The sequence below is a fragment of the Muscardinus avellanarius genome (assembly GCF_963383645.1).
Source record: "Muscardinus avellanarius genome assembly, chromosome: 12".
Classification (NCBI taxonomy): Eukaryota; Metazoa; Chordata; class Mammalia; order Rodentia; family Gliridae; genus Muscardinus; species Muscardinus avellanarius.
The window spans coordinates 96,956,578-96,971,091 of record NC_137798.1 but is presented as its reverse complement, the minus strand read 5'-3'; the positions used below and the strand labels follow the sequence as shown (position 1 = coordinate 96,971,091).

At 40.6% G+C, this 14,514-nt stretch overlaps 1 protein-coding gene across 4 annotated transcripts in view; it reads right to left on the bottom strand.

The window, feature by feature from the left end:
- Positions 1-14,514, bottom strand: part of UNC79 (unc-79 homolog, NALCN channel complex subunit) — a gene marked incomplete at both ends in the record, with an annotated part of 212,636 nt that overhangs the window by 61,810 nt on the left and 136,312 nt on the right. For 3 of the 4 annotated variants that reach the window (XM_080707437.1, XM_080707438.1, XM_080707439.1), the window contains 3 exons: positions 1,476-1,559; positions 4,002-4,118; positions 8,204-8,311. In XM_080707437.1, coding sequence (XP_080563563.1) covers positions 1,476-1,559; positions 4,002-4,118; positions 8,204-8,311 — 309 coding nt within the window. The remainder of the gene's footprint in view (positions 1-1,475; positions 1,560-4,001; positions 4,119-8,203; positions 8,312-14,514) is intronic. The other variant, XM_080707440.1, reaches the window with a different exon arrangement.

Below are 14,514 nucleotides of genomic sequence, written 5' to 3'. Positions count from 1 at the left end.
TAAGGAAGCAATGCCAACAGCATTGTGGAGTTGTTTGTCCATATGACAACAGAGAATGTATGATGCAATATATACGGCCTCATCTATGAGACGGCCTCATAGGACAGCAATGACTGAATCAGTGACTTCCTGCATCCTGCTACTGAAGTGAGACTAGACAGTGATGCACATGGAGAAGGTGGGAACTGCAAGGGAGGAAGCCACAGACCTCTCCTACCTTTCACTGCCTGAGTCACAACTCAGGTCTGCAGGTTTAAGGTACATCCCACTGCCCCCTAGTTATTGCCAACATTACTGAGGCCACAACTACTGGTGGTCCCCCTGAATATCCTGGGTGCCTTCTGCACAGAACTAGAAGCAGAAACTTAAATAAGGAGGGGAGCACCTCTGAAGTTTAACCTCAAAGCTGGAGATGTTGACAAAAACCCATGTGAGGTTCTCGGAGAAGGAGAAACTATAAAGATGTGTGTTCATCTCAAAGCATGCATGCACCAGTCACTGCACCAATGGACTCTTCCATTTACCGTGGATGAGAATGACTTTCCACCTTTGTTCCTCTACCTCACTCCACCTTTCTGCTACTTCATCACTAGATCACAGACAAGGGTTTGTGGGAACCATGCCTTCTACTCATAAAAACTTTGCCTTGCTCCATAGGTGAGAAGGGTCTCACCTCATCTGACATAGGGGCCCAAACTGCTACTCACGGCCAAGCAAGTGTTTGGGAAAGCCAGAGATCAATATCTCCTTGATCCTTAGGAAAACCAGCGGAATGTCATGGTCTAGAAAAACAGATCTGCTTGACTGTCCTGTGATGTGGTCATAATTGGTTTTTGTTTGTTAGTTTTCATTTGTTGCTTTTGTTAGATTAACTGGCCTTCTGAATATTAAAGAAAACAAAAGTAGGATTGACTAGTTTCGTACTTAAAATTCACAGGATGAATGTTGAAAAGAAAACTTCCAGTGATCTTAGCACCGCTTTGTGCTCGGCTTGCTCCTGTGAACGGCATGAATTCAAGCGTATATTTTCAACATACACCTCAGATAGCTGAAGAGAGGATGCGTACTTGTTATCTCAACATTCTAGAAGAAATATGGACAAGCTGGGCCATGCACAGGAAAGTAGATATGGGGGACACGGAAAGCTCACACTTCCTTGATGAATGCTGAAGGACCTTGGTCTAGAAGGAACTGAGGGATGAGCAAAGGGTTGTTTTCAAACATCAGAAAAGGATGCAAAAGATGCGAGATATGTTTTGTGTGGCCCCAAAGATTAAAAGGCCACTGTAAGGAAGGGGCTTCTGTTGGTGATATTGACAGACGGGATGCCATACACTGTCAGTCCCCAGAGTTGTCGGGCAGGGATTGGACCATTTCATGGAGGTGCTGAAGAAGAGGTCTCAGCACCTGCTGCATGATTCGATGACACATACAGGCTGTCAGTTCCTAGAGTGAGACTCTGTGATTCAACCCACCTCTCATCCTCAATGGCTGCCCCTCCAGATCAGGGTTTAGGCACATTGGCACATTGCACTGACGTTTCCCAGGCTGTATCTGTTCTGTGGATAAACAGAGCATTTCAGTCTTCAATGTGGTCAGTTTAGTACAGTTCACAGTATGACGGCTATAACCAATACACTCTTGGGACCATTTTTTGGTCATTGTTGATATTTAGTATTAATGTTTAAACTACACACCTTAGACTTTAGGGTAGGATTATTTGGGGTTTTGCTACAAATCTACCATTCGGTTAAACGAAAATAAGAGAGCATCCAAAACTACCAAAAGAAAAAGTGCAGATCCCACCCCACTCGAAACAGGTGCAAATGCTGCACCCCTGACATGAAGTCAAAGGCCAGTGTTACAGCCATGAAGTAAATGTTTTATGCAAATCGATAAATACATTAAGTTATCATTTGAGGTCATGGCCAGAAATTCCTACAAAAACACATGGACCTGGTAGAAGGAAATGGCGGGTGTCTGTGGGATGCAGAACAGGACTGAGGGTGCAGGAGTAGAGAGGAAGGGCAGGTGCTTCAGGGACATGTGTTCATATGAAAGATGAGGCACAGAAGCAAGCCACTGAGAGGCATGTGATGGAGAAGAGACAGGTGCTCTGAGCGCGTGAGGCTGGCGCATGCAGAGGTGAATCATGGCTGTCACTCCAGTGAGCCTATGTGGCCAGATTTGTTCTTGTGGAGATGAGAAAGTCACTCAATCAACACTTGTGGCTTAAGGTGGCATAGAATCTAACACTGTACTACACATTCATAGACTCTCCTCTGGGCTAAGACTTGAGAAGTACTTTTTATTGCACTAATCAAAACAAAAATATTGAGGTGAAGCTCCAGTAGGACTTAGTAACTGGAGAGCCACCTTAGGAGATGGAAAACAAGCCCAGGAAGACTCAGGCAAAAGGAATTCAGACAGCATGTACATGGGAAACCAGAGGGACATGAACAAAGTTGAAGTCTGGTTGAAAAATGAAATTCAGTTAAATGGGTTATTTGGCATCATATAGCTTTTTAGATTAAAATTCAGATTGGACACTGAGATCAGTTTGCGTTTTTATAACTTTACTAAATAGTGATTATAATCAAAAACCAAAATGGTTAATTTAGGCTGATCTACTAATTACAAATAGTAATAACACGGTAAAATAATCTTCAAAGCCCCCAGGATGACCTGAGCACTTAATACCAGAGACCTAACCAGAAAAAAAGCTCCCATTCTCAGTTCTTTGCATAGTTTTATCTCAGGAAAGAGAGAAACACAGTTCTCTTTGGTGTGGACAGAAAGACTTTACCCAAACCAAATTAAATTCTGGAGGTTGGCTACCCAGTGTCCTGCTTCTTCCTCTTGCCTGCTGGTTTTTGGCTATTCACTGCTCACTACTAAATATCACTAAATAAAAACACAAAACCTTTAAAATAGTAACCTTACAAAGTCCAGCAGAATCAAAACCATCTGTTACATATGGTATTGGGTGTGGTGTGTGGGATTTAGTTATCTAGACATTCTCTCTCTGTCTCTGTCTCTCTTTGCCTCTCTCTCTCTCTCTCTCTCTCTCTCTCTCTCTCTCTCTCTCTCTCTCTCTCTCTCTCTGAAAATAATGAGGGCCAATAAGCTGATTAAAAAATAATAAAATATCAAGATTTTATTTTTGTGGAAATTGTAATTCCTGGTCATAAAGAAGAGTTTTAAACATGTAATTATAATCAGAAAGTACTAACCAAGGTACTCAAAGAGTCCATGTACTCACCATATCATAGTAATAAACCCTTATATTTTCATATACATGAAAATATATACTCTTGCAACTCAAATGACCCATTTAATTTAAAAAAGGAAGGGTAGGTATTTTAAGAAGGACTGTGGCAGTACTGCTGGTTTGAGAAGGAACTAGGTGTGCGGAATGTAGTGACAACATTTTACGATGTAGAGTGATCATCATATTTAAAACAGACATGTCATGGTGATCAAGTCTTACTTTAAAACTGAGGTTAGATGCAGTTCCAGCTTATGAGCATGAGGCTGTGCAGCTGCAACGTGGTGGCCCTGCTGACTCAAACACAGAACTCGTATTCCCAGACTTACCCGCAGATCATGATGTCACTAAACTGACATTTATTATTAATATTCCCTCAATACTGGTACCACGTGATTTTATAGAAAAATGTTAATAATTGTGGGTGTTTGAAATTTGCATAATGAAATCATAGTTCCATTCCATCCTCCCCAGACCAATATATAACCTAAGATCTGGAATCTGGGTCTCAGAGGGAAAAATGAGTTGGACCAGTCTAGCGGGAAGAATGTGTTGCTCAGAACACTTAGAGAGCTTCTAGAGACTCATCAATTATTTCAGTGGTCTTTTTAAAATTATTTAAACCAAAGAACAGTACAGAAAATGTATTCCTTAACGAGGGAGCAGAATGGACACAGAGAAAGTGGCATTAGCTAAGGTGAGAGGAAAAACAAGAAGAAAAATCTTGACCCACCAGTGTCCCAGTTGCTGATGTTATGGGGGGCGCTAGACTGATGTTCCAGCTGCCGCTTCATTAACTGGCTCATTGTCAGAACTCCCAGGGATCCCCTTTTCATCTGCCTATACTGAGCTATATGAAGGAAATTAGGAGATGATTACTAGGGAATCCATTTCCACAGCACACAAAGGCTCTACACATCCATATGATTTTTTTCTATCCATATGAATCTGAATCTTAATTTAACCTTCATTAGTTATTTGTGATATCTGGTAAATTATAGGCTCTTATTCAGGTATAAAACTAAGATATTCTGCTGTTTCAAGGGTCTTTCTTTGTTCAGTATAGACAATATCTGTGAGCTTAGCAATGATCTGCAGCCTGTAAATTTGCACTCCAGTTAATTGATGAACTAATGAACTATGATTGTTTTCATTTATGTTTTTACTTATATACTCTGCTGTATTCTAAAAAAGGATTTAAGACAGATAATATTACTTTGAACTTATAGCTTGACTTTCTTTTTCTTTTAGTACTGGGGATTGAACCAGAGAGCATTCAACCTCCAAGTTACACCCTTTGCCCCTTTTATTTTTTATTTAGAAACAAGGTCTTGCTAATTTGCTGAGGCTGCCCTCAAATTTGTGATCCTCCTGTTTCGACCTCCCAAGTACTGGGATTACAGGTGTATACCACCACAACTGGCCTCAACTTTCCTTAATGGAGCTGTGCATACCTCATTTCGGTTTTCATCATATACCTATGAGGTCCAGGTGCTTGTATGTGTGTATGATGTGCATGTGTACATGTATAGTTTGGATTAGGATTGACACATAACAATGCCAATTTTTTAAGAGATAAATCAAAGCAAATGAAATTGTTTTACTTGAAATCAGTCAGAAACAGAGGTGGTCCTAAGACCAAAACATATCAGTTCCAAAGTCAATGGTATTTTCAATCTCTGCATGAGCTTCTGTTTACTGTTTGAAAAGTGTGACTCAAGTAACATTCCATACAAATATTCTAGTATACACATTTCTATTTACATAACAATGCTAAAATTGTTATTCTTTAAAACAAATATCCCACTAGTGAAATGTAAAGTTATAAGCATTTCCAAACAAGAAAATAACACAGGCACTCTATCTGTGGACTGCGAGGTTAGGACTCACCTAGCATGCTTCCATGCTACTGTGAGCAGTCCCAAGGACCCTACCAACTAGCCGGCTGTGAGACAGCGCATCACCAATGGCTCTAGACATTGGCTATTGGAAAGTCTGTAGCTTTTCACTTTCTAATAAGTAAAACTTCAAAAACAAAGCTAGGAACTACATGCCCTGGAAAGGAACCGTGGAAAACAGGGTGACTGTATGGCCCCTAGAAAACCTTTAACATCAGACACAGGTTTCACAATCATGGTATTAAGGCAGCAACTTGGTGTGAGGCAAAATCAACTCTTATCATTTCTAATGTAATTGGCATGATGTTTGATTTGTGGTGGTCACGGCATGCTTGGCTACGGATTAATCAGCTGATAAATTGAGCCAGGAAAGAGTGTGATGGGAATTCTTGTGTCTTGGAGTACGTATTAAGTGAATTCAGGGAAATGACTAATTAACCTCATATCAATAATCTCTGATTTTGGTTGTTGATTACTAAAATTTGCAGTATTATGACTCACTTGAAAAGTGCAGCTTTAAGCAAAATTTAAAACTAGAAATCTTTTAAAAGTTTCACTAAATTTAAAATTAGCAGCAGCTTGTAAACTCGATAAAATAAGGATTTAACATCCCAAGTAACTGACTAATTCCTCCAATTCTCAGTTGTTGTTTTTTTTTTTTTTGCAGGGGGGTTGTTTGTTCATTTGCCTTGCTTTGCAGTGCTGGGGATTGAACCCAGGACCTTGCACATGCTAGGTGAGTGTTCTAGCACTGAGCTAAATCCCCAGCCTCTGAGTTGTTTATAAAGACAGCAGAGTATATGAGAGTAAAACTCTTACTGTATAAGGCACCTGACATGTCTCCAAGACCACACCACCAAGAGCCATAAAATGCATGCTTTCAATGGCAAGGAGGGGAAAGGTGGAAATCTAATGATATGCTAAGTCCCCAAAGGCTAGACCCAGTCATAATTTGGGGATCATGATACACTTAGTATATTTATCTTATGATGTATTTAACCAGCACTAAAGTCACAGTGACTTAATCATCTTCACTAATCTCAAATTATACTTGAAATTCTCCTTAGAATTTGCTTTTTTATTTTTTTGCTGACTCATTAGAAAGAGAAAATACACTTCCATGATTTAGTACATGAACTTAACAATTACATTTTATCAGATCATTGAACATATTTTTGTGATAAAAGAAAAATGGTCAGATTCAGAACTGGCTTTCCTTCTTTGCTACCAAAAGGGCAAATTACTGTCACTTGGAAACTATTTCTTAGAATTTCTATAATCTCTTTTATAATCAACTTTGAATTTTTCTAGGGCAGGATGGTATACTAAAAATAACCTAAGCCCTAAATTCTAGCATACATAACACGGATTCCTGTCTCTATCACTTAGCAGCCGTATGACTTCTGGCAAGTTATTTGGCCTCTCTGAAGATCAGCTTCCCAACCTATAAAATGGGGTGAACAATTTGCCATGCAGTATTTATGAAAGAATTGGATCAGGTAACGATGTATGTGAGCCATTCAGCATGGTGCCTGGCACATAACAGGCCTCAAACAAGTGGTGGCTATAATTAATATTATGTAGCCAGATATGGGGGCACACATCTGCAATCCCAGTACCTGAGAGGCTGAGACGGTAGGATCGCAGGTTGGAGACCAGCCTCAGCAACCTAGTAAGACTCTCAGCAACCTGGCAAGGCCTTGTTTCAAAACAAAAAGTAAAAAGGGCTAGGGTTGTAGCTCAGAGGTAGCTTGCCCCTGGATTCAATGCCCAGTATTGCAAAAATAAAAATAATATTATAACTTGAAACTCCTTGAGAATATGGAGAGCTTATTTATTCACCTTTGTTACCCAGTGCCAAGCACAATGCCTGGCACCAACAGACAAAAAATAGTTTATGAATGAATGGATGAATAGATGGATGGATGGATGGATGGATGGATGGATGGATGGATGGATGGATGATGTTTCATACTACCAGTCCAGGATTGACATTAAGATCTCTATCTGGTTTTTCAGGACCAACCTCATTTTGAAAGATGGTCCAATGAGAATCAACTAGCTCTTTAGGCAGCATCCACATAAACACAAAATTGATCATGCACATGTGACAAAGATTTGCAGATGTTGTGCTTTTGTATTTCTGTTTCCTGTTTAGAATGTCCTGTGCTAGGCCGGGCGTGGTGGCGCACGCTTGTAATCCCTGCGCTTGGGAGGCTGAGACAGGAGGATCACGCAGGTTCGAAGCCAGCCTCAGCTACTTAGTGAGGCTCTCAGCAACTTAGTGAGACCCTGTTTCCAAATAAAGTATAAAATGGGTCTGGGAGTATAGCCTGGAGGTAGAAAGCCTCTGGGTTCCACCCCAGTATCACCAAAAAAAAAAAAAAAAAAGAATGTCCTGTGCTAACATCTACTTGACTCCACTGAGCTAAATAGACGCCTCAATGGAACACCAACGAAACCCAGGTTCTTATATGGAGAAGATTCAAGACCCCAAAATAGAAGGCAGTTAGAAAATAGTAGCCTCCTTTACATCTTGCAAGATGTCATGCCATCTTTATCTTCAGAGCTAGATCAGTCATGCCTCTGGGATAATAATATATGATTTATCTATTTTATGGCTGCCTAGATAAAAAATCTTGTCACTGATGCAGGTGATTCAAATTAAGTAAATGTGTCCCATGTAAAATTCTGCCATGGACAATGTTTTCCATGTGCCATCAGTTCCATGTTTTATGTTTAGACTAATAATAGATCGTTTTTATTTTTAATTAAAATATGAATGAAGTTCAGTGATTATCCCTTAACAAATTAGGATCCTTTGCCAATCAGTAACCATATGATTAATCAGACATTTGAGATATGAACAATCGCGGCTCATGCTACATCTCAGGGTCTCAAAGAACATCCAGTACAGTATCACCAAAGAAGCTAATTCAGTACTTTAAAAGTGGAAAGAAAACCACGACTGCACGATTGACGACCATGGAGCAGATCGTCGCTGCAAAAGAGGGAATGACCACCAGAGGGGTCTTACTTGATATGGAGGAGTGGCTACTTGTTTCCGGCACACCTGCGTCTAACGTAGGAGCTGATGAAGATTCCCGTGTCATCTCCAAAGCCGAAAGCCCTTTTGAAGAGGGATCTACAAATAGAAATATTATTCAAAATTCAGGTCACCAGGGAAAAGCAAGTTCAAGAACCGTGCCCACACCTTCTCCCTCTTGTCTACTGTACCCATTCAAATCTTTCTGTACTTTTTGGCCCTAGTACTCATCTTAAGGGAATTACATACACACTGGTTCCAAAGGTCTTTAGCGAGCTCCTTCCACAATACATTCTCTGTCTATGGGTATGTCTCTTGGAGAGCAGTGACAGCAGGATTACAAAGCTACAGTTCAGCACGCTTATAATGCATTTCTTTGAACAAGGCCCTTCATCTTGCCCGTTCCAAATTTCTTTCTGTCTGATCCTCGTCTCTACCTTTGTCTGCCAGTTCCCTATTCCCCATGCATATTTCAACTTACATAGAAATTCCAGCTCCAAGAAGGCTTCCAGGACCCCATTTACCCCCAAAATGCGAATCAACACTGGACCAGGTGACCCTCTTGTGTGATTATGTAACACCTTTTCCAAACTTACCGCACTATAATGTAATTGTTCACTTTCTTTAAACTTTGACAAGCCAGGGGTAATTTAAGAGCAAGGACTATATTTGATATAGAATAAATGCTATTAACTTGATTTTATATTTTATTAGTTGAACTAGAAATAGGCTGTCATCTTCTTTCTTTCTTTCTTTTTCTTTTTCTTCTTTTATGGTACGGGGGATTGAACTCAAAACTTGCCTAGGCTAGGTAACAGTTCTAGCCCTGAACTGCTACCTGGCTCCAGAATTACTTTTTAAGTTTTATTTTAAGTTTCTGACGCTGGTCTCTAACCTATGATCCTCCTGTTTCAGCTTCCCAAGTAGGGGGATTGCAGGCGTGAGTCACTACACCCAACTTAAGTTTTATTTCAAAATAAGGTCTCACTAAGTTACCCAGGACTGCCTTGAACTGGCAATCCTCCTGCCTCAGCCTCCTTAATGACAAGGATCACAGTCATGTAACACAGTGCCCAGCCAGACTTATTTTATTTTCCTATCTGATAAATGTCGTGTCTAAGGTGAAATATAGTCTGTGTATAATATCACTTTTTTAGTGTATCAATAATGGGAAACAAGCTGTCCCACATTATTCGGCAGAGCTGCAAATTATCCTTTAAAACTTTCTCAAAAGTTTAATGGTTTCTTATAGCAAATCTCTTAAAATTCCTTACAGACCTTCTTGCCATCTTCAGCACCACTAAAGAGAGAGTACACTAAGTCATCTTGCTGACCTGGAGTTACCACCACAGGCTTCCATGACTACGCTGTGCTGTAAGTCAGGGACACCTGCCCCAAATGGCTTCAAGCTCTTAAACTTAAAAATGTTCTGTCTCATCCTCGCTCTAGTCTCAATTGTCTTCTCTCACCACAGAGCAACCCACCACACATTCACACATAGACGCAAATTCAGTGTGCTCTTCTATTATTAGATGATTGTTAATCTGGCTAAATGTGAGAAATAAAAGTAAAATAGATCCCAAATGATGACACGGGGGGAAAGTTTCAGTGTTGATTTTGGATCATTTTTATTCGGGGTGAAGGGTCTTTCTGAGTAAATATGGTTGTCAGATTAGTGACTTCTGGATAACAAAGAATATAATTGTTGCAAATTTTCCCAAACCCTCTTAATAGAGCATAAAATATGTACTCATTTTAAATGACTTTAGTCATCAAGATATTAAAGATTGGGCATTATTTTTTCTTGGATATTCTCCCAGAACAACAAGTCAAAAACATGAATAATACTTCTCTCACCCTGTCTGTTCTACATGAGCTGCAACTATGGCATAAAAGTCCTACCAATAATGTGGACTGAGAATGCTTAAAGCTAATTTTCAAGAATTCTTTAAAAGAGTATAAAATTTTAGAGTTTTGGTAGGCTTTAAAAATCCTCAATACATCTACAACCTTAATTTTTTTTCCATTATAAGACAGTTAGTGTACCACGAATCTTCAATTTTTTCCTATCCTCAATCATTTTATAAAACCTTTTATTTATATATGGGTTGAGACAATTACTCAAAAACAGTTGTTCACTTGTCTCAAAACATTTGTATTCAACTTCTGTAGTGTGGTGCAGGAAATATGATCCCACTCTTTCAATCATGGAACGCTTTCCAGCACTCTCCTAGTCACTGGGGATACAGTCAGTGAACGGACCAGACAAAACTCATTGCCTTTGGGAGCTTTCAGACAATAATTAATATGGGTAAAAGTAAGTATATTACTGTAGGTTATTAGATTCGTTCTTTGTAGGAGAGAAAGAGGAGAGAGAGAGAGAGACCAAGAGGCCAGCGGGGGCAGGATGGTGTGGCACTTTGCAGGCCAGTTCACACTGGGAACCCAAGGTTTGATCAAAGAATTCACTGAAGGAGTGAGCCAAACATCACAAAGCTCAAGGCTGGGAGGCCAGGCATACGGTAGGGATGTGTACGGAGTAGTTGAGAAACGGCCAGAGGTCACTGTGGCTGAGCAGGATTGTGGAGACAGTGCAAATGAAGGGGGAGAGCTGATAAGGACAGGGGCATCTAGGCATTCAAAAAACTTGAGCTTCTACTATGAAAGAAATGGAGAGCCACTGGAAGGTTCCAAGTAGAAGCACGGTGTAAATTCATGCTCTAAAGGACTGCCCTAAAGGATTGCTCTGGCTATTGTGCTGAGAGAACATGAAGGCAATGGCAATGGAAAGGAAGACGCCAAGTAAAGGGGCTATAGCAGGTAAGCCAGTGAAGAGATGTTGGTGGCTCAGAACAGAATCGAAACAGTGGCTATAGTAAGAAGGTGCCACATTCTGGATATGTTTTGAGGGTAGACTAAGGTTAGATAAAATAGAAAATGCTCAGTTAAATCTTAATTTCAGGTGACCGGCAGATTGTGTTTCAGCTTGAGTACATCCCCTGCAACATTTGAGTGATGCGGCCCCAGTTCTTCATTCCTCCCTGAATCTGTGATTTCACTGTGATTGTCAAGTTCCTTGCACTAATGAGGCAAAGTTTATTTCCTTCCTGGCCTTAGTTCAAACCAGGTGATCACAGTGGCTAACAAAACATTTGTAGGTATAACACGACCAAAGGCTTGAAAAGTGCTTGCACAACTGTTTCTGCTCCCTTGTGGCTCTGCTCTTAGCAATGAGAAAAATGTTCCCTGACTTCACGGTGCCTGGAAGGGGCTGGCAGGCCTCCTCCTAACCTCCTGGCAGGCAGGAGGAGTGGAGCTTGGCCACTCGACCAAGCCCAACCTAGCTTAGCCAATCCCCAGGTGACTACGAGACTCTCAGACTAAATAAATGCTTACTGCTGCATGTTGCTGAACTTTGTTACACAGCATTACTCAGGTCAATGGGTAACTGATAGGACTAGACAAGAGTACTAAGAAACCGAGTACCCACAGAGAAAAAGGTCAGGGACAGAGACCCCAGGGCATCACCTCACTGAGGAGATAAGGCAGAATCAGCAAAGATACCCTATTCCTACTGAATAGGAAGAAAACTAAGAGCCAGGCAGAACGGGAGCAGTGAAGTATGGCAAATACTGTAGTGATGTCAAAGGGCAAGACCTAAGAGCTGACCACTGGGTTTAGCAAGAAGGTCCTTGGAGATCTCAACGGATGCAATTTTGGTGGAAGAGTGGGAATGAAAGCTTCATAGGAATGGCTCTTGGGAAGAACACAGTGGGTGAAAATTGGGGAGAGTGATAATACTTGGAAAAATTGGGATCAAGAGCTCTTTTTCTTTTTAATAAAGGGAGAGAAATAAGATTATATTTGTAGGTACAAGTCAAGAGTCCTTTAGGGAGAAAAAAAAACTAAAGGAGAAGGAAGAATAGAAAGGGTGAGGGTCTATGTCCTTGAGTAGGATAGAGGAAATACAGAGGAAATGGGATCTTGGACGGGAACACAGCCAGGCAGGCCAAGTATGTGAGTACAAACGCTGATAGGAAGAGGGGGCGGGAGGCTGGGAAACTCCTGATGATGATGTCAAATAGAAAGAATTGTTAAAAGTTTGGGAAGAAAAGTAGCTACAAAACAGTAGACCGGGAAAACAAGATATGATTCCAGGTGATCCAGTTGACCCTGCACAAAAGTAAACTCAAAGTGAATCACAGATTCAACTACAAGACAAGAAACTTTGCAACTGTTAGGAGAAAAAAATAGGAGAAACACTTCAAAATTCAGGCACAGGTAAAGACTTCCTAATACGACTCCTGTAGCTCAGAAAGCAAGAAAAAGAAGTAGTAAATGACTGGCATCAAATTTAAAAATGCACGACAAAGGAAACAATTAACAGAGTGAAGAGGTGACCCATAGAATGGAAGGAAATCTTTACCACGTCCCCATTTGACAGAGGACTAGTAAGAAGACTAGATAAAGAAGCCAATCATGGTGGTGCTGCACGCTTGTAATCCCAGTCCTTGGGAGGCTGAGACAGGAGGATCTGGGTTTGCGGCCAACCTCAGCTACTAAATGAGGCCCTCTGCAACTTAGTGAGACCCTGTTTCAAAATAAACAATAAAAAATGGGGCTGGGGATGTAGCTCTGAGGTGGAATGCCCCTGAATTCAATCCCCAGTACTGCAAATAAATAAATAAATTAAATTAAATAAAAAAATAGTGCTGGCAGCATAGCTCAAAGGTAGAATGCACAGTACCCCCTAAAATACATGAAGAACCCCCAAACTTCAATATTAAAGCCACAAACAAAGCCAGGCATGGTAGTGAATGCTTGTAATCCCAGGACTTGGGCGTCTGAGACAGGAAGCTCACAGTTTCTTGGCCAGCCTCAGCTATTTTGTGAGGCCATCCACAACTTAGTGAGACCCTGTTTCAAAATAAAGAATGAAAAATAGGGCCAGGGGTATAGTTCAGAGATAGAATGCACCTGGGTTCAATCCCCAGTACTGAAAAGAAAAATGAATCAATAAATAGGCAAATGAACTAAACTGACATATCTTGAAAGGAATACAAATAACCAACAATTATATAAGAAAATGTTCAACATCTTTAGCCATCAGGGAAATGCAAATCAAAACCACATCAAGATGCTCTCACTCTGGTTAGAATGGCACATTATCAAGAATATAAATAATAAAGGCTGGCAAGAATGTAAGAGAAAAGGAACTCTTGTACACTATTGGTAGGGACGTAAATTACTACAGCCACTATAAAAATCAACATAGAGGTTCCTCTAAAAGCTAAAAATAAGCCGGGCGTGGTGGCGCACGCTTGTCATCCCAGCATTCGGGAGGCTGAGACAGGAGGATCGCGGTTCACGGACAGCCTCAGCTATTTAGTGAGGCCCTCCGCAACACAGTGAGACCCTGTTTCAAAATAAAGAATAAAAAAATGGGCTGGGGGTGTAGCTCGGAGGTAGAATGTCCTTGGGTTCCACTCCCAGTACTGCAAAAAAAAAAAAAAAAGACTAAAAATAGATCTACTATATGATCCAGCTACACCGTGGTATTTATCCAAAAGAATTAAAGTCAGCATATGTGAGAGATTCACTCATACCCATGTTTACCAAAGCATAATTCACAACAGCCAAGTTATGTAATCAGTCCAGGTGTCTCTCAACAGAGGAATGGATGAAGAAAATGTGGTACATACCCAGAATGGAATTTTATTTAGCCCTAAAGAAGAATGAAATTATGATGTTTGCAGGAAAACAGATAAAACTGGAGACCATAATTTTGAGCAAAATAAGTCACAGTCAGAGAGTAAAAATCCTATGTTTTCTCTCATCTGTAGAAGATAGAAGGAAAAAATGGGAGGGGGGAATACCATTAAAGTAGAAGGGAGAGCAAAGGCTTGAGGAAGGGGCTAGAGGAGGATAAAATAGTAGGGGAAGGATTGGGAAGTAAACTTGATCAAATTATGTTTTTAGGTATGCAACAATATGCCTCAGTGAAGTCCATTCTGTGTAATCAATATGCACCGATCATATAAAAGGACCCAGGTGAGGCTCATGGCACGAACAGTAACCTAGTAGGTACAGGTGCCAGCAGACATTCTGATTAAACAAGGCTGTGTTCAGCCAAGCAAATCAGAAAAGGTGAAATCCAAGAGGGTACTGGCAGGGAGGGATTATTCTGATAGATTTGAATTTAAGGTGCGTTGGGAGAGAAGATGTGAAGTAGAGGGGGAGAGAGTGAAAGACAATAGAATCAAAAGTATTGTCCAGAGCAAGAGAGGAAAGAGTATCCAAAG